This window comes from Cyprinodon tularosa, unplaced genomic scaffold (assembly GCF_016077235.1).
Source record: "Cyprinodon tularosa strain WSP-4 unplaced genomic scaffold, ASM1607723v1 ctg59, whole genome shotgun sequence".
Taxonomy (NCBI): domain Eukaryota; kingdom Metazoa; phylum Chordata; class Actinopteri; order Cyprinodontiformes; family Cyprinodontidae; genus Cyprinodon; species Cyprinodon tularosa.
The window spans coordinates 2,169,678-2,190,403 of NW_024039329.1; the positions used below are offsets into that span (position 1 = coordinate 2,169,678).

Consider the following 20,726-nt stretch of genomic DNA (forward strand, 5'->3'; position numbering starts at 1 on the left):
TCTGCCAGACATTTAAAATGCATCATTGTGCTGTAAACTGTTAGACAAGCTAAGCGGTATCAGCCATGCAGCAGCATCCTGTTAGGTCATGCCTACCACCTGGGTGCACATTCTGCATGACCACAGATGAACCATGCCAGCAGGGTTAAAATAGGCTGGAATGATCTGATACTGCACGTTCAACTCGATAGAATGCATGAATAGATCGATCATAAAATTGTTTTAGACTGAAAAAAAATTTGATCCAATACACATGAAAGAAAGAACCTAGGAGTGGAATTTGAGATAGCTGAAATATTCACCGGGAATAGGTAAAACCTAATTCTGGTTACCTGTATTGTTTTTTTTTTCATCAGGAAATTATTTATGGCTGGGAATATATCATGCAAAATGTACTTATCTGAGTTTAGACAAGTACTCTAATAAAATATACCCTGCACAGTGACAGCAACAGTTTTTGTGAGTGAGTGGTTTAAACCTGGTTCAGCCAATCGGCAAAGTGCCATGATACTATGTTTCCAGCAGGAATGCACCAATGCCACAATTTTCTTACCAAACTATGAGTACAATACTGGCATTCAGTACTAGCTGATAACAAGTTACAATCCAAATACTAAACAAAGGTTAGTCATATTGACACATTTTGATCATATTATCTTATATTCTAAGCAGAAAAAGGAGGACTTTACCTTGAATCGCATTCAGCTGAAATCAATTTCTCTTTCTCTTTACAACTTTGCCAAACATAACATGGGGTCCTCTTTCATCAGGAGTAAGCATGCTTTGAGCAGTGCTTTCAAAGCTTTTGATCTAGCGGACCTTACAGACAGAGTCTGGATGCTAAGCTAAATCAGAGGGTTCATTTGAAAATACAGAATGATTTTTCTTTCTCCAGCATGAACTTGGAAATACAGTATCCGCACATCTTTGACATAACCTCACTTTAACATTCTAGCCTCTTATGCCAGGCTCACACGTGGCAGTAGTGGGTTGCCCCAAGACACCCAAATCAGTAAAATGTATGTGTACACTCAATCTTGTCTTGTTCCAGCATGCTTCCAGTTAGTGAGGCCACGCTGCTGAATGGAGTTCCCCAAAAAGAGAGTTTGGCATGATGCTGCAGATATCTCAGTATCAAGTTCCTTAATATCATGAGCCAAACGGTATGAGCAGATGTTAAGCTCTTTTCTCAAGAGTGCCCTTTCCTTAGCTGGATCCACAGGTGGGCAAGGCAGGGCACAGCAGTGTGAGTGTAATTGGCTTTTTTTGTTAGGCCAGCAATAGATCAGGACTGCAGCCACACTGGTCTTAAAGTCACCCTGTTATAAAGCAGTGTGTCTGACTACTACTGCTGCTGCTCCCGACGCTCCCCTCCTTGTCTCTTATGCATTTTATTCACTTTATTCCATCTTTATTACACCACAGACACCACAGTCCTTTAGTATCATAGGACATTTACAAATAAGAGTACAAGGGTATTTTATCAGGCCCAAAACCGGTGCTTTCCTGCCGTGCTATAGCAGCTTAGAGATGATGCAATGAAATGGGCAGCACCCAAATCAAGGAGAGGTGCCATTACAGTGAAGGGAAGTGTGTCTCATCTGGGTTAAAAAAAAAACTGTACCAGAAAATAACCAACCTCATAACAAATGAATACTCTATAGTCTCAAATCAAATATGTCTCCATATATATTTCTATAGTGGACTTTGGAAGGTTTAAAAAACATAATTTAGGACTAACTAAATTATATTCAGTTAAAAAGTCTTTCCATAAGAAAGATCATGAAATAAACTGAGATCCTCATTCCAGGTGAAGCTGAGCTTCCTTATTTAGAGCAGACCTGAGTTTTGATGAGAATAAACACTTTCAAACAAGGTGGACTAACCAAGGAAATAAATTACAGCCCGTTTGAAGAGGAACACAAAGGAACCCACAAAATTACACTGATGTTAAAACCTTAAGCCCCTGTCACACCTTGATGATTCAGACAGTGTATGCCTGACGTCCCAGAATATTCTAAAACACTGGCATACGCTGAACTTTCTATGTACTTTTTCAATTTTGGGCATATACACAGAGTATTTAAAACGAGTCCAGAGTGTACATCCAACGACAGCCTAACATTATGCATAATGCACGGCAGCCTAATGCCCATGAAATGTCACGAGCCAGTAGGTGCCCAGCCTGCATAAAAAGATTGCTTTGATCACAGTATTGACCTAGCTGCTGTTTACCGCCTGCCAAAATAAAAGAAAAGACTAAATAAAAAGGAAAAGAAAGAAAGAGGGTTTACAGCAGAGTAAGCATCATGTCTGCTAAGAAGTTTGTTTGTCGTGGTTGTGGCCGTAAACGCAGGGAGGATCCATCACACGCACCTTCAATGTTGATTCTCTCTTTATTAAAGAACAACTAGCAAAGACAGATTTACTATATATCTAAAAGATTTAAATGGTATGTCTTACCCTCACATCGAGGAAATGGATGATTCCATTTTCGATTTGTCCCATGGAGGCATGTTAGCACCTTGTGTCCAATCAAGACATAACCAGAGTAGCACTGAAAAGTAATTGACTGTCCAGCACTGTAGTCACTCTTGATAATGTCCCCATTCGGAAATGGAGAAGGATCCTGGCAGTTCTGAAGCTGATAAGCTAAAGACACAAAAACCCAAAGAAAGAAAAGTTACCATTAATATTGTAACAATGTGCTTTAAATCATCTCTTTTTTGTTCAGATAGCCAAGGTAAGCATACACATATTAGTTACTCATACAGTATTTCACCAAGGAATGTCCTCTTGTGGGAGTGCGGTAAATGGGAGGCTGTTTGTAGGGGGCAGGACCTAAGACACTTAGGCCATTCTGTATAGCTGAGTATAGAGTAAGAGGATATGGTTGTCATATTCATAGCATAGGAGGTTACTGAAACATTTATTTTGCTTGGTGGTACAAGCACCAAATGTGGTAACCATGTTTTGCAAGACCTATTCTCTCAAAAAAGTGGGTTTTCCAATGCTGGTTTATATTGACTGAACTTCTAAAAGACAGGGGTTAGTTCCATGAAAACCTTCCATGCTTGTAATGATTTATTTTATTTTTTGTAGCTTTGTATGTATTTAAGAATATGATTGTCAATTATTAAGTTTTCCAATGTTGTACAATTTAATTATGTTCAACTTTTGAGTAAATATGATGTTTCTATTTATAATGGAATACTGACTTTAGGAGATTTCTAGCCTTTACAATTCTATGGGAAGAATATCAGATAGTAGTTTTGTTTATTTTGCTAGTAGTTGGACATCTCTTTCACAATGGCCTGTGTCCACAGACAGGTCGAAGTGTGTGTTCTCTTGTGGCTGAGGTTTGCTGTAGCATTTCAGCGCTATCTTCAGCTAAAAGTAAAATGTCCATGCAAAATGTCCAAGTATTGGGAGAAAAACATACAACATTTTAGGTGTTTTATACAGTAATTAGGTAAAGACCGGACTTTTAAAGGAAGGGTAACCCTAAATTACTTTTTGTGATTCATTTTATTCAGAGGATAAATCTGATTTAAATACTAACTTAAACATCAAAGGGAGACAATGGGATAGGACATCCCTGCAATGTAACGATAGAGGGAAAAAAACTTCAAAGTATTATTTTTATGTACATGTATAGCATCACTAAACTCAGAATTTCCTACCATATCCATAACTAGCAGGAAATGATAAATGCTAACCTGAGCAAATACATGAAAGAACCATATTTCAAGAAATGTATTAAGATAGACAAGAAATGAGAGAAGCAAGTATTTTCTATCTTATGCACAGCATGTTGGCACTTGGTTAGAGAAATGTCAGCAACCACAGGCCTACAACGGTGCATTTCTCTCTGTATGGATGTCATTGGAAGCCAATACCCTCCATTAAGTGTGCCTTTTATTGTAAAAAGAGGTGGTTGACATTGAAGTCCTTGCTACCACAAAATGTGACAGAACAAGCAGCACCTAACAGCACTTAAAAAGAGCTCACACAAGGTCAGCTTAAACACAGTCTTCAGTGCTGTGCAGCAGTTATACCGTAAAATCTGTTAAGCTGGATCATAGAAAAGATGATGTCAACATGATCTAAAACTTAGGAAGGAACAAATGGCTTGTTTCGGTCTAACTATATTTAGTAGCGTATACTGACTTACTTAAAAAAATTAAATAGTTTGCGTTATTTTCCCAAAATGTAAATTAGTTAGTCACTCAGTTACTGCTCTCATAAGTACTATTCGTAAAGCAAAGTAACTATACTTTTAGTTTTAATGGTCTAAAATTTCAATAAATTAGATGACTCTCTTTAATTGCAACTTAAAAACAGCTATGTGTTCAGTAATACATTATAGAATATTAAATTAGGTAATTACTGAATTAAACAGACTATATATCTGTGACTCATGTACTTTGCAATCAAATTATATATATATATAAATATATATATATATATATATATATATATATATATATATATATATATATATATATATATATATATATATATATATATGATTAATACTATGTGCAATATTTATTAGGACAATAGAACCGACTAGATATTTTTTTAATGTAATACATACGGCTTGAAAAAGTATACACTTTGATATTCAAAAATTCCAAATAAGAAGCGTTAATTGTATGTGCAACTTTTTTTATTACAAGTAATAAGTTGGCGTATTGCAGTTGATCTACAAAGCTTGCTGTGCAAATGTTAAAGGAATAGTACACCCAAAACATGATTAGCCTTCATTTTCTACTCACCCCCATGCCGAACAACACTCTGGAGTACTTTTTTGATATCTCAAATGCATCTGGAGATCTGGGAGGCTTCTTGCTGTCTGCTGACATTCAAATAATGGAGGTCTATGGTGCCCGAGGCAGAAAGGTCCATAAAAGTCCACAAAAAACGTGTCAATATTTCTCCATACTGCTCGTCCAATGTAATCCAAGTGTCCTGAGTGGGTAGCATCCAGAATTTACTCGAAACGAAGTCATTTAGAACGTTTTAGAGCCTAAACAGTAGTGTATAGGATTTCCTAATAGCGCCCCCATGCGCGCTCACGATTCTACGGAAGCCGGCAGACCAAACCAGCGCATTCAGCTCGGCAAAGAACTCATGCTCTTCCTCATCACTGAAGTCCTCAGACATTTTTCTTTCGTTGTTTCTTTCTTTGCACAGGTAAACAGCACATTTCTTCTTCTACGCTTGCATTATCGGCAGAGCAGACGCTGAATGCGCACTTTCTTCCGGTTTGGTCTGCCGGCTTCCGTAGAATCGTGAGCGCGCATGGGGGCGCTATTAGGAAATCCTATACACTACTGTTTAGAATCTAAAACGTTCTAAATGACTTCGTTTCGAGTAAATTCTGGATGCTACCCACTCAGGACACTTGGATTACATTGGACGAGCAGTATGGAGGAATATTGACACGTTTTTGTGGACTTTTATGGACCTTTCTGTCTCGGGCGCCATGGACCTCCATTATTTGAATGTCAGCAGACAGCAAGAAGCCTCCCAGATCTCCAGATGCATTTGAGATATCAAAAAAGTACTCCAGAGTGTTGTTCAGCATGGGGGTGAGTAGAAAATGAAGGCTAATCATGTTTTGGGTGTACTATTCCTTTAAGAAATAAGTCCATTCTTTTTCCATTCAAAGTATTTATTCCTGGACATATTGCATGTATAAATCACAGGCACATTTTATCTTTGACTTTAGTGTGTGCAAAGTAGTGTTATTCCAAAGTAATTCCAGTTTTGTAATGGTATTGTTGAAACTTCTCTCTAGTATTGTCTTGCTCCTTGTTTGTTATTGGTCTCATTCTATATCAATAAATACCTGGACATCTTATGCTTTGTCAGACAATTGGCATTAAAAAGCACACCTGCTCTTCCTTGGCACTAGAAATAAAAAGCAGTTCCCTTCAACTACAGAGAGGGTGTCAACTGTGATATAATGTGAATAACGTGCTGTTTGTGAAGAAGAAATTGAAAAGTTAGAGAACGCCATCCAAACACCAGTTTTCCAAGATGATTTCCAGTACAACTAACAACTGTGTGTAAAACTAAGTAAGAGCTATACAAAATCCATAAAATAAAAAAAATAAAAACAAATAAAAACAAATAAAAACACTCTGAACTATATGGATGGTGGGAAATAAAAAAAAAATCTGTTAAAAAAAAAATCCAAAAAGCACTTATGTTTGCATACACGTAGGCTAGATTAATTGGTCTTAATAGCAGAACACAGAAAAGATACATCACAACCAATGATTTGTCTAAAACTAACTCCAAGAAAAACTTAACTTATTTATGTGTAGAAAAGAGCAGTTAAAGGCAAAGCAATGTCAGAGTGCCATTGCCAAAACTGGAATCAGAGCTCCCTTAAGCTTTTCTGTGTCACACTTGTGTTCAAATTGTAGAGTATGAGTACATTTTACCAGTGTGTTTATTGTCACATTTTTGGCTTGAGCACTTATCCAGCTACGGCTGCACAGGTGTGCACACAGATATGCGGTCTCATGACCTCTTAAGCTTTGAACACCTGAGATTGCATGTGATGTAGAATGGCACTGAAATGATGGTACACTTTGCTCAGTTAATAATGAGGAGCTTCTGCATGTGTTGTAACCTCCTGCCAAAGGAATATTGCTGTCAGGTGTTTTTAGGTGAAACTCATTGTGTGGAATGATTTTGGCATTCCCCAAACATATAAAGTAGGAGGAGGATGACAGAAGCTACAGTATTAAGGCACTTACTGGTTCAGAGAAAAAGGAAGAAATTAAGATGTGTGCATAAATGTGCATTAGCTTAGGTGTAAGTAAGCCTTGTTCTACTTATCCTGGCAAACAGGCCCATAATGCAGCTTCCATGTCTTTGAAGTGAAACACTCAGGGTTACAAGTAAAGCCTGCTGGACATGATGTCAGTCTCTCGCAAGGGTTTACTGGCAATCCATCTCTTTTAATGATGAGAGAAAAGCCACAAGGTTTTTAAAGTCTTTAGCATGACTCATCCATGGATCAAAGCTTGAAACCTCATAGCATTTTTTCATCCCATAAATCATTTCTTTGAGTTGCCAAGCTTTGAAATGTGGCTGCTAGGTTAGAGCTTCTTAATTCATTCTAAGCTTTCCAGAGGACTTTTTTTTCTTAAATTATTTCAACAACTACTATGTCCCCTCCCTCAAATCTGGACAAAAAAAATCAATAATACCAAGCCTACTTTTGAACCCAGGCTTCTTCTACCGCTGATAAAGCCCTAAATTAATCTGAGGCATTTCTCAACCACACATTGAAAGCTTGGAACAAATCTTGGAAGAAACCTACCCTGGTAGGTTAGTCTGAATCCTGGTCTGTTCTGTGAGTGGTCACTGTAGAAGTGGATGATTGTCAGGTGCGTAGTGCTCATCAGTGGTGGTGGAATCTGTGAGCCCGTAAACTGACCAATGAGAGCAGAGCTGTGTTGTGGTCCAGCACGGACTTCAAGAAAGTCATGATTGTCCTCTGAGGAGAAGTTTTGAAATTGGATATGGGCTCCTGGAAAATAAAAGAAGTACGTACATGTTTTGAACAAACAAAACAACACAAAAAACATCTCCACACAATGCCTGATGGCATGAAATGATCAAAGCAACAGGAGAGTCTCTGTTGACACATGATTGTACAGAATTTTTTTTTTAAATATCAATCTATTCATCCATCTTCTGCTGTTTGTCGTTCTTTAACAGTTTAAAATCCTCATTCTCACATATAAAATCCTAAATGACCAAGCTCCATCAGATCTGATTGTCCCTTACCGAACACTTTGCTCCTAATCTGCAGGTTTACAAGTGGTTTATACATTTTTTTTTCTTTTTATACAAGTAAAACCAATGGCAGATCATTTAGTCATCGGGCTCCTCTCCTGTGGAACCCATTACCAGATTTGGTCTCTGAAGTAGACACCCATGTCTACTTTTTGATAAAGAGTATCGCTAAAGTTGTTCGGGTTATTGTGACTTATCTCTATAGTGATGATACTATACACTTAGGTTGCTGGAGGACATAGGGACTACTTTTTATTACTCTGGGAAACACCCAGTCTATGTCTTTTTGTTTCATTATATCTCCATTTTCAAATTCTGCAGTATTTGTTTTTTCAGTCACTAACTTTACATTCTCTCTGCTTTATCTTGTCATAGTTGATTCATCTAGTCTGTTCCTGTTTGGCTGTGACACCGTCCTGGAGAAAAATATCTGTGGAACTAGTTTACAGCTCCTTTTTCTAACAAACACAGTATTTATGGAACGGTGCTTCTTTGTTGGTTTTGTATGTTGGTTCTGTTTTCTTGAACCCACAGTTGGCCTCAGCAGAAGGATGCTCACACTGATCCTGGTTCTACTGGAGGTTTCTTCTTGATAATGGGAGTTTTCTCTCTCCACACTCACTACATGCATGCTTGCTATGAGGGATTGCTGTAGAGTCAACAACACAGTGCATATATATCTCCTGTCTCCACATGGACATCCAGGGGGATGTGTCCTACGAAGATACAATCAGCAGTTTTTTTTTAGATAGATTCTTTTTGTACTAATATGACTTAATGATGTGACTGAATTGTCTCTACAGTATAAAGTACATTTAGATTAGATGTGTTGTGAATTGGCTCTACAGTATATACAGACGTGCTTGAAAGTTTACGTAATCTCCCATTAAAGAAAATTATAAATTCACAATAGTAATTCAAATTATACAAAGCTAAATAAAAAGATGTAATAATTAATAACTCATTACAAAATTATATTTATGTCAAATAAAATCTTTATTGTGATTTTTGTGAAAGAAAAAAAAATAATTTAATCTATTATTACTTTTGTCAATTTCAATGTGTGTTCAATGTGTGTGTCATATATGCAATATGCATGTGTATATATATATATATATATATACACATGCATATATATAAATATATATATATATATATATATATATATATATATATATATATATATATACACATGCATATATATAAATATATATATATATATAAAACTCTTCCTCACCCATACCCCCTTCTTCCTCCAAGTTTGGGTCCTCTACGAGAGGCCTGGGAGCTTGAGGGTTCTGCACAGTATCTTTGTTGGTCCTAGAACTGAACTGTTCTGGACCAAGACGTCTCTATTTTCAGGGATCTGCTGTAACCACTCTTCAAGTTTGGAGGTACTGGGTACCACTTATGCCTATATATATACGATATATATATATATATATACATACACACACACACACACAGTATATACATATAAGCATCAGTGGTACCTGGTACCAAAATACAATTTAATGTAGTTGCACTTGTTTTTTTGTAATGGAAGGTTGAATTGAAAACTGAATTGTAGTTTGTCCTCCAGGGTCATGCTGGTGCCTATCCTCAGCAAACTATGGGCAAAAAGGTGTGGTACATCCTGGAGCAGTTGCCAGTTCATGGCATGGTGTAATGAAAGCACTTTAAACATAGATACATACTTTACTCTAAAAGTTACTACTTCATCCTCCACTTCAAAAAAGAAAAACAGCAGTTTTTTTTCTTTCTTTTTTAAATGCAGTATACAGTAAAACACAATTAATCCATGGCAAAAGTTGCACAAAATAAGCATCTTTTAGTTTAGTCCAAGCCAAAAAATATACCTGAAATGACATTCTCTTCAGGGATACTCTTTCAAATACTACTACATTATGCAGGACTTACCATATCCAGCTGGCAGGGTAATTAGCCAAGTGCAGTCCAGGTTTCCAGGGTAGTTGCCAGGAAAGCCTGGACTCAGGATCACACTACTCATCTCAGAAAGGACCCCACCGCAGCGTGCTGGCAATGAGTACACATAAAATATAATGTTAACAAATGTACATCAGAGATTACAGCTTTGATCTTTGACAAATTTGAACATAAATACGCTTCTAAAGGGTTTTTATAGTACTGAAAACTGTACTTTATAACTAGCTTTAACAAAAACTAGTAGAAAAATATAGTACCTTTTTTTATTTTGTCCCAATGCATAAACATTTAATTTAAAAGGGAATCTCTGACAAAAGCTTTTAGAAAATTTTGAACAATTCGAAAAACACAAACATGAACTTAAAAAAACGTTAGGGATTTTGACTTTCTTAGAAATAAATTTGGTTGATGCTTGTATCCATCTTTACCTACAGATGACTCAAATCACATCAGTGGAGATTTTTTTTTTTGGCTTTGTAAACTTTAATCAAGCTAACATAGGATAAAAATAAATATTTTATTAGTATTCCTTCATATATCGAATAACATTGAATAATAATGTCTAAAATACAGATCTAAAATGGGTAGGCTCTCAAGCAGATTTCCTTTATCTGACGTAGTTGTACGAAAGTCTCAAACCTAAATATTATTTCAATGACATTACTATATAATATTCTATAAAGATTGAGAGACTTATTTTTCATATCCAATACAAAAATCAATAATTTAACTATTTAGTCCACAGTTAAATGTTTTCATGTGTCTGTGCAATACCTATACAGAGAGGTGGTGGGTAGTTCCAACGACGGACAGTCCCAGGCATGCAGGAAATGTGTGAATGGCCCTAAAAAGGATTTATCACATCTTAGATGCAATAAATTCAGTAACAGTTCATTACACATTATTCTTTTTTCTGAATAAACATAAATCAAGGCAAAAAAGAGATGATTCCTCAGTATTAAAACATAATGTTCTGTTCTCATCCATTGTATTTTTTTAGCCAATCCACTGAACTGTGATTGACAAACTTTTGCTTTTGTTTGGGCGATAATTTTGGATAGCTTCTGCTTTGCCAATTGGCTTTTCAGTCAATGTTGGTAGAGAGCTAATTTCGCCATGTATTATTCTCTTACCAGCTTCATTAAGCTTTTTTAAAATGTCTTTTGTTGTTGTTTTGGTTTGATAACATACATTGCACATGAATATTTTTCTCTGGAACACAGAAACTGCCTGTGCATCATGGTTCTTACTTAGTATGATGGTAATCTAGTTTATTCTAAAGAACTAAGCATCTGGAGGTCCACAGTTCTCTTTTTGAAGTATTGGCATTTTTTTATTTATTATTTTATTTTCCTTTAAGTGAACAGGTTTGCCCTGGTCAATCCAGCTGTTGTGAATTAACTTATACAGAGCTTAAAAAAAAACATGAAAATTATAAACAAATCTCATCATTCTCACATCAAAATCTTTTATGATGTGAGAATGATGAGATTAAAAATTGACCCAAGGCCTCACATATTAACTTTTCAGGTCAATTTACAGCACTTAGTGGACATTGATGGTCCCTACGGGATGCCCTTCTCCAGAACAGGTATAACCCTCTCTAACTTGAGAGGGTTATACCTGTCACTAATGGGTCATGTGACCAAGAGAGTCCCCTTACTCCAGCCTGAACTCCACTTAAACATTATAGCCAACCCTAAAATGTTGTAAAAAAAAAAAAAAAGGTATATGTGATTAATCTAGAAGGCTGTGTATGTAGAAATAATCTTCTCAGTCTACTAGTCCAAAGTGGTCAGCTATCAGATTCCAAATGATTGTTTTGTTTTGTAACAGTGCAGTGTTGCCAGTAGCTTTCGAGGGGCACTTAACCTGAAAGTTACAAGTCTGGCATCTCTAGTGGCTGAAAACTACACAGTGATGAGACAGTGAAAATATTATTAACATTTTCATACTTTGTATAAGAATCTAGTATTACTGTAACTGTGTACTGAAGACATGATGTAGACATTTGTATATATTTCCCATTGTATTCATACAGTAATGAGAGGAGAGATTTGATTAAACCTGATTTGGATAACAATGCACTTTCACTAAAATGAATAATTGAAGTGTTTGTAAAACATAATAATCAGTAATGCATACCATAAAGGTAGTCTTTTGTGTGTTTAGTGAAATATTACCTGTAGTGTGTAACCAGGCTCACAGCTGAACGCTACCACTTCATTCACCATATATCTGTCTCCTGTTTTTATGCCGTTTGCTGGGATCATTGGTTCTGGGCAAGTGGTGAGCCCAACAGCTAAAACAAAGAAGAAAGAAAGCAATATTTGTAAAAAAAAAAAAAAAAAAAAAAAATGAAGGAAGGAAGGAAGGAATTTTGTTGGCCTTGCTTGTGTAACTGGTTATGTTGGTTTATCATCTGCTTTCCTACTAGTGTATGTCCACCTGTACCCACACACAAAACTGTGCAAAGACACACCTACCCGGTTGGCATGTACCATCATTAAATGACATTTGTGACTGTGAATGCATGAGTCATTTTCAAATTAGTCTGCTTGAGGTGGGGGGGGTAAGGTGGACTTTATCTTTTAAAGGGAGTGTCAGTCGGAAAGCTGCAAAGCGTTTAACATACATATACTCAGAAAAACACACTAAGTGTATTATGAGGCAGAGCATCAGTGGGCTGTCATGACAACTGATCAATGAAACTCTTCCATTTGGCAGACCATCTTTCTCTCCCTTCTGCCAACAGAGAGTACATCCATTTCCTGACTATGCAAGAGTGGTTATGCTCTGTAAACTGCTGACAGTACCACAAAACATCCCAACAGGACTACTAGATTATGCTAGACATTGTCAGCGGTTAAGCCTAACTGGCTGGATGTACTGCACTTCTGTTTTAGCTTATGAGAGGACAGTCGAGCGATAAAGAGATTTCCCTTCATCCTTTCAAACTCAGGCCCCTTTGGTCAGCTTAAAATGTGATCAACATTATTGCTAGAATTATTTACGATTAAACATCCACAGTAATCTGTGTTACCGAAGAAAGATAATATAAAATTATAATAGATATAATTGATGTGGACTGTAATGACATGTCAGAGTGAACCAGTGCTTTTAAAAGCAACACCATGCAGTACCATCACTTACAAATTTTATCCTTCAGCATATCGGGACGTTTTTACACGGTGTGTACCGGTTTTATACAATATTCTGTGACCTATATTTTATGGTGTGACCCAAAAGGGGGCTGCTGCAGATTCTCCTCACAGGTCTATATATTAACCCTGACATTACATGATTCATACCTAAGCCTATAGAGTCACGCGACTAATATACTAAAATATGATGTAGCTCTGCCTTGGGTCACAATATATGATTCGTCACGAAATACGGTCTAACACTGGGGCGTGTACCTGCATCCCTGCCCCAGTCCTGTCCCAGTCCACAGTTTATAACTTCTTGCAAAATGTTGATAAAAAACTGCAAATCACTTGCCATACATTTATGTTTCTGTAGGTTTAGGAAAAGCAGAGGAAATAAATCACCAGAGCTTTGATGTTTACCCAGGGTCCAAATGGACTCTATGAACTGGAGCAGAGTTGAAAGATAACAGCAGCACTCAAAACAGTCTTTCAAAGGAAACGGAGTTCTGACTGCAAGCAAGCAGTAGTGTATTCAGAGGAGAACCTGACAGCGAAAAAGGCTTAGATAAAAGGTAAGATCAGTGGCAGTGCTAGCCATTTAGAGGCCTCAAGAACAAATACTTCGTGGTGCCCCTGACCTGGAAATGAGAACAACAAGAAGAGGTGAACAGGAGCTGGGATAAAGTGGAGACGTTTCTCAACTTTTAAAAAACAACTGAAGTAGAAAAACAAATAACATTCAAACTACAGTACACATGAGGTCTAAAATGTATGGAAGCAGGTGTGTTTATCATTGTTTAAATTAAATTAATGCCGCTTAAAAGAAGTAAAATTAATGTGCATTTTTTAATCAGAAAGGTCTGTTCCAAGATTTTATAAATATTGGAAATAACTATGCTGTGTGAAGTGTTTTCTTATTGTATAACTTTTTGCAGGTTTATGTCTGATAATGTGTTTAGTCCTTTTCTTTTTGGTAATGTTCTATATTATGATTAGCTGCAATAAACTATCTATCTATCTATCTATCTATCTATCTATCTATCTATCTATCTTTCATGATCTAAGCTAAGCTATTCATTATTTTAGGATACTCAAATCAGTCAAAAGCTATACAAGACCCATTCTGGTTTGCCTGAATTGTTTGTACTTCTAGCAGCAGCATTGCAAGATCACAGGCACTCAGTCTCTCACCTTTCTGCAGTAACTCACTTGGAACCTTAAACCCAGCTAACCCTGCAACTATACCAACAACAAAAGCAGGCAACCCTCTATACCTGACCAGGCAAACACAAAAGCATAGTTCTGAGTTACTTTCCTCTTTGAGGCAGATGGACAGGTGAAAAAGCAAAACGCAGAACAATTTGTTTTGCTGGTTGTGTTAACACTAGGAAATTTAACAGGGCTGCTGCTTAAAAAACTTCATAGACCAGAGTCTTGCATAAAAATATGTTTTGTACAGGCCAGACCTGTAGATGTGCTTGAAAGATTTCATTCTACTGGTAGTAGAATTAATTAAACTTAACAAAAGTAATAATACATAAAAAATATAGAAAGTTGAAATCATAACATGGATTTTTAATATAAATATATATACGTGCATATATACATAGTAATAAATAAAACTAGTAAACAAGCCTGATGGAGCTCCTGAACGTAAGTTTTGTTGAGCAACACTTTGAGGCAATCATTGTAATCAGGTGTTTCCTGAAATGTTTAGGAAATGAGTCAGACTCCTGCTTCTGTTTACAGGTGTGTTGGTTCACTTTTAATAAGCAAGGCACTTTAATTTGTCTGGAGAGTTTGTTTAAAAAAACATTTTTTTTAAGCAAAATTCAAAAAAAAAATGTTTATTTGACTAAATTATCATTTCATACTCGTATATGGATCTTATTCCTGATAAGCAGCTTTTTGTTTTATATTTCAAAACGAGAAGGTGTCTCTGTCTTACCAGTTTTTCATGATTTTAGTGTTTTGGAAGTCAAAATAAAAGCAACTGCTATAGACCAGGCACTAGCTCTAAATTAGCTCTAAAACTATATTGGCAATAAAAACAAAACAAGAAATATTAGCATAGTTGCTTTATCATAGTTGTTGCACCATTTCTATTGTCAAACTATCTACAAATCCTTGAACTATTAGTATTGTTCTGTTAATAAAAGCTAAGTGCCAAAGCTCAGAGCAATTCCATTCAAAAGTACAGTGAAGCATAAACAAAAACACAGTCTTCCAGGTTTTTATTCGTGGTAATGTCATGTCAGCTCACACAGAGATGCCAAAAACACTGATGTGAATTTGTGCACCCACCTACAAATCTCCATTCCACAAAATCCTTATTCGTACACACTAAAACTCACATATTCTCACAGAAGGGGACATGCTCATTGATCTAGAAGTGATTCTAAGCTAAAATAAGTACAAAGGACTGAAATGCACATCTATGCTCTGACAGGTTTGTAAATATATGATGGTAATATAAGTGTCCATACCTGTTTTTGTCTGGCTAGTTTTATTCCTATGTGCCTTCCTTTTTCCTTGGATTTATGTACATGCCTGACACAGGCAGAGAAACTTTGTGTTTGTGTCTGAGCCAACAGGAATTTGTTTGTGTCCCTGCAGGTGAGCGTTGTGTGTGTGTGTGTGTGTTAAACTGCAACGCCCAGCATGTGTGTGTGCTCTCAGGCAATACCAGTTCAGGTCACTGACTCTCGTTATTTGATGTCAAAGTTTTGGCAGCAGTATTGTGTGTTTCTGTTTGTGTGTGTTTCTGGTTAGGAAGGACACACTTTATAGGTCCTTTGGAGTTTTATATAATCAAGTATTTTCCCCTTTGAATCCAATCAATTCCTATTAACTTACTCTTGTATTCCAGGTGAAAGCCTGCTGCCACCACACTGATGTCACTTTGAAAGTGCAAGAGTAGCTGATTGGATGTTGAGTTGAGGAGAGCAGGAGCCGTTGTTCCTGTACAATATAAAACACACAGAGACACAATTAGAGCAATGTACAACCTGGGTTTGCCTGTAGTGCTTAGCGTCTACACATTGATTTGAATAAAAGGAAACCAATAATAAGCATTAACTCAAGTCATTGTAAAACCAAGCTATGCATTTTTGACCATATTTTACAGATTTTTAAGAAATTTTCATATTGTATATCTTGTCTTGAACTGTTGTTTATAAAGCATTAACTGTTCTAAATACATTTTTAAGTTGCTTCTTAATTATGGACAATGTAAATCAGCCAGGTAAGAAGAGACCACCTTTCTTTGCATTTTGGAGATAAGAACTAAACAAGAGAAAGAATTTTCATTATGCCTTTTATTTGTTTGAATTGCGTCATATACATTTTTCCTCATTTTCATATTTCATACAATTATCCTTGTATATATTGTTTTCAGTTTCTTTTTGATAATACGAGTGTTACATAAGACTCCCCTACAACTTCAATTACCATGTGTACAGTACGAATGATGTTATACTAATAAATTTACAATAGATATGGTGTTCTTCATAATCAACCTAGGTTAAAAAAGTTACATTTCAAAAACAAACTTAATACAGTTTCTCAATCTACTATGTAAAGTGCAATCAACTGCAGTGATGCTTATGAATGACTGTATGAGATATTGAGAATGGTGTAAAATAATAAATAAAAAAAAGACCAAAAAAATGGAATTCATAATGACAAAATTTAATGTTGAACACATGTTCTGTGCCCTCTGGTGTAAATAAAAAACAAACATTGAGAGAACACAGACTGCCACCAACCAGCAAATGTGCCTCATATTGTGACCGACAGTGGCGTTGGATGTTGGAGTTTGCCCTGAAATCGAAGGGTTGACGGTTCAAGCCCCGGCTCTGACTTTCATTGTGAGATGTACCATTGTACTGATCTGTCAGTGAGCCCCAGGGCAGCTGTGGCCATAATGTAGCTTGCCACCATCAGTGTGTGAGTGTATGGGTGAATGAATGTAGTGTAAGGGGCTTTGGTCAAGTCTCCTGACTTGAAAAAAGGCGCTATATAAGTACTTACCATCTACCGACAACTATACGTACAACTCACACATCTGTGGTCTGTTTAGTGAAGCAGGTTTAACAAACTCAAATTCAAATCCGCAACTCTAATTTGATCTAGCCTAAGGTCGGGAACTCTGAGTTTTCGGTTTCACAATGGCTGCTATGAAGAGTTTAGCACGTGCGTGACATGTATGAAAAGCCATTATCAATGGAGCACCAATTCAATGAGTCACCATTACAACAGAAAGTTCCTATTTCACCCCATTGGCACTAGAGATTTTAATGCAGAAATAATATAAAAAGGGAGAATGTGTTTAAAGGACAGAGAAACAGCGCTACAGCTGCAAAGGAGACGAAGATGGCGAAGGAGATGATCGTTGCTCCACTTAATGCGTACATTTATATGAAGTGGACTATGGCAGGCCACTTTTACATTTATTAAAAGGACTCCTCTCTGTTGTTCCATTTGTAGATCACCAAAATAAGATTCTTACTGATAAAAATCCCGCTCCTAGACTGAACTGTAATCATATATTATCTTAATTACATTTTTGTTGCAGAAACTGAATTTTAGAAAGTAAAGAACACAAAATTATACTAGTAAGAATTAAGTTTAAAATTCTAGAAATGTGTACACTTTTTAAGTGGCCGTTCTGACATTATCAGCTTGAATAAAATGTATTTATGATATCTGAAAAACATTTTTTCATAGTTAAAATATTGCAAATCTTGACCAGTAATATAAGGAATATGGAGATATGAAATAAATTTCTAGACATCTGTTTTCTCAGATATCAGGAATACATATTCAGTAAAACTAGTAGATATCAAAACAGCTTGCCACAGTATGTTGTGACTGCGATAATATTGCAGGATTATTTCTTGAATGGTATTAGATCAATGTATCTATTTAGGTGAAATCCTCGGGCAGCAGGTGAAAATGAAGTCTCAAAATGTTTTTCTAATAGATATGAGCTGTTCATCATCTCATGGGTACCTCCTCATGTTGAATCAATCTTTTTTACACAGTAAATACTAAGTGGCTGTTTCCAGTCACTTTGGATGTTATCTCAATAAATGGCTGTTTTAAGCGGCTATCAGTCCCATAGAATGGATTCAGATTGTGTCAGTAGACTTGGTAGGTTATCATCATCGAGTGAATCCTAATCCTAACCCTAAGTAATTCAATTTCCCCCGTGGAATTAGTGAATCTATTTATTTGTAATCTCAAAAAAACTTCAGTAGTTCTTCATGCACTGTAAATATAACTAAATAAAGATTAAATGATCTGCATCTTGCTCATAATAAACAAACCAAAAACAAGTAATCTCATGCCCTGTCACCTGTGTTGTAGAATCCTTTCCCTTTAAATATTTAATTCTCTGTGAAAAAGTGCAGATCATTCTTTAATAAGATCTTCATCAAATGGACAAACGTTTGCTTTTAAAACCTAATGTGTGTAACTGACCTAGTGAATGATATATATAATTATTTTTTTATGCACAAAACTATGACAAATGTCTGGCTAAATTAGGAAATAAAACAGTGTGATTGGCTGTAGGGAGAGTGGAGAAAGAAGATACTCTGAGTTTACAGAAAAAAATCTGCTACCGTCCAGGTTAGCTCTGGGGAGAATGTTACTATGGTGACAGAAACAGAGGTTGAGGAAACTCTCTTTGTGGACCGGAAAATGTCAAAGTCTCCCTGTTAAACTTAAAGTTTTTTGGAAACCTGCTTCGTGAAACGGACCCCTGGATCATGACTTTTGGAGTCTAATGCTGAAACTGTCAATCGTCACTGCTGCCACCCTCTGGTTTAGGGGTGAAACTGCTTGTTTCCAACATAAATCACCAGCTCACAATGAATACTATTAAAAAGAAAAATCCTGTATTCAGATTATGATCTGGATCATCACCAAAATTCTATGGATTGTTCCTTAGGATGAGGTGCACTGCTGGTAAAAATGTTATTAAAATCCGTTCTTAACTGTTCAAGTTATCTTGTACACAGACAGACAAACACACACAAACTCTTCTGAAAACTCCTTGGTGGAGGTAAAAAAAAAAAAAAAAAAAAGTAAGCTGAATTCATCATAAAGAATTTAAGGTATGTTGGATGCAGAAGCTCTGATCAATCAGCAAGATCATTGTATCCTTTTCACCTGTTTTTACTGGTTTATCACTGTTATTTGATTAGGGCTTGGATACATCTCTAGAAGAAAAGTCTTCATGGAAAATGCTGTCTGTTATGTTAAAATAAAAAAAGAATGTAGCTTTTTGAAATCTAATCCAATAAATTTTTTCAGTAAAGCTGTTTTACCAATAAATGACAAGTTGAAAGTCTAAACTTGGGAATATTTACTCTAATATTGTGGTAGTATGAAACTGTTATAATTTTTTCTGTTGCAAAAATCGTATTATGACTCATGCATGGCATACATCCTTTATTTAAAAAAAGGTAAATGTAGACATATTTAAAATGATGCCTATAAAACATGAACAAGATTTCTTTAGCTACTGTATGAACAAGAAGCATTAGAGCATTCTTCAGGGAAACTGTATTATCTGGCCCTCTTAAGCTGCTCTGTGGTCAACCTTAGATCAGCATGGTTATAGTGGACAGCTCCCTGATGTGTCCTTTATAAAAGGGTACATTCATATGGGTGTACCAGTGTGTGTGTGTGTGCCCTATAGGCAGTATGTCTTATGTGTGATAGCTGTGTGACAGGTATTTGCTTAGGGCAGGGCACAGGGGAAATTCTGCAGGGAAATTGTAAAAGGTTAGTTCATACTTCATTAGTGACTGTCATGGTGGGGACTCTCCTTTTCTTTCCATTTTCCTCCATTCATAATTATTATTGTTAATTGTATTTTTTTATTACACTAAGCCATAAACAAATGTAGTTAAATAATGCTACAGCATCTGTCAGCGGGTCTCCTTACTGGAAAAAATATGGTTCAACTAACATTAGTTTTTTGTTTTTTTATTGCATCTTTGAGGTGTTACGTTAGTGATCTATCTGCATAAGTCTGGGGTGTCATACCTGAGAAGGATCCCAGTTTTGGAGCTGTCATGTCCCCTCCATCATATATTTCCAGAGAGTCCCAGTTATGCTCAGTTGCAAAGGTCATAACCTGGATCTAATAAGTAAAAAAGAACAAAACCAGGGTACAAAACAGCTTGCAAGTGTATAAGAATCCTAACTGGTAAGTTAAAGGGTGATAAACAGTTGTATTTAACAAAAGTGAGTTTGCTTTCTGTTCAGCATTAATTTGTCAGATAAAAGGTATCTGTTGAAAATAAAAACGTTTATGCATGTATTAAACTTACTTTTTTCAAACCCACAATTCCTTTTTTATGGTATGATGTAATACTATAATCTTTATCGTGGTGTTAATTAGTTTTAAATTAAAAATATTCAAAACACCAGAGTTTAAGTCTTAAAAACTTCAATCTATGCATTTCACTTAGTGAAATAAGATATAGACATTAATGAAAACCTCAATACATTCTATATGTCTCTGATACATAATTGCATACAAATGGGTATACCTGTATTCCTGCTCCTTCACTGACATGGATCCTCCACAGACAGTTTAGGCTATTGGGGTAAGGTTCAGGATAGCCAGGAGACAATATGGTACCTCGACGTTCAGTCAAATTCCCACTGCAGGGAACTTAAATGGAAATATAGAATATTACTTTCCTCACATAATGTATCAACTAAGTAGTTATTCATTACGACAGCTTAATGTAATATGTCCTTGGACGACAGGAGAAAAAATGCAAA

At 36.1% G+C, this 20,726-nt stretch overlaps 1 protein-coding gene across 1 annotated transcript in view; it reads right to left on the reverse strand.

Annotated features, from left to right (window-relative positions):
- The window catches only part of LOC119797587 (CUB and sushi domain-containing protein 1-like), a 404,138-nt gene that overhangs the window by 77,326 nt on the left and 306,086 nt on the right, over positions 1-20,726 (reverse strand). The window contains exons 35-42 of the mRNA XM_038306729.1: positions 20,489-20,613; positions 19,980-20,076; positions 15,777-15,881; positions 11,955-12,073; positions 10,546-10,615; positions 9,745-9,861; positions 7,346-7,555; positions 2,464-2,652 (exon numbers count right to left, since the gene is read on the reverse strand). Coding sequence (XP_038162657.1) covers positions 2,464-2,652; positions 7,346-7,555; positions 9,745-9,861; positions 10,546-10,615; positions 11,955-12,073; positions 15,777-15,881; positions 19,980-20,076; positions 20,489-20,613 — 1,032 coding nt within the window. The remainder of the gene's footprint in view (positions 1-2,463; positions 2,653-7,345; positions 7,556-9,744; positions 9,862-10,545; positions 10,616-11,954; positions 12,074-15,776; positions 15,882-19,979; positions 20,077-20,488; positions 20,614-20,726) is intronic.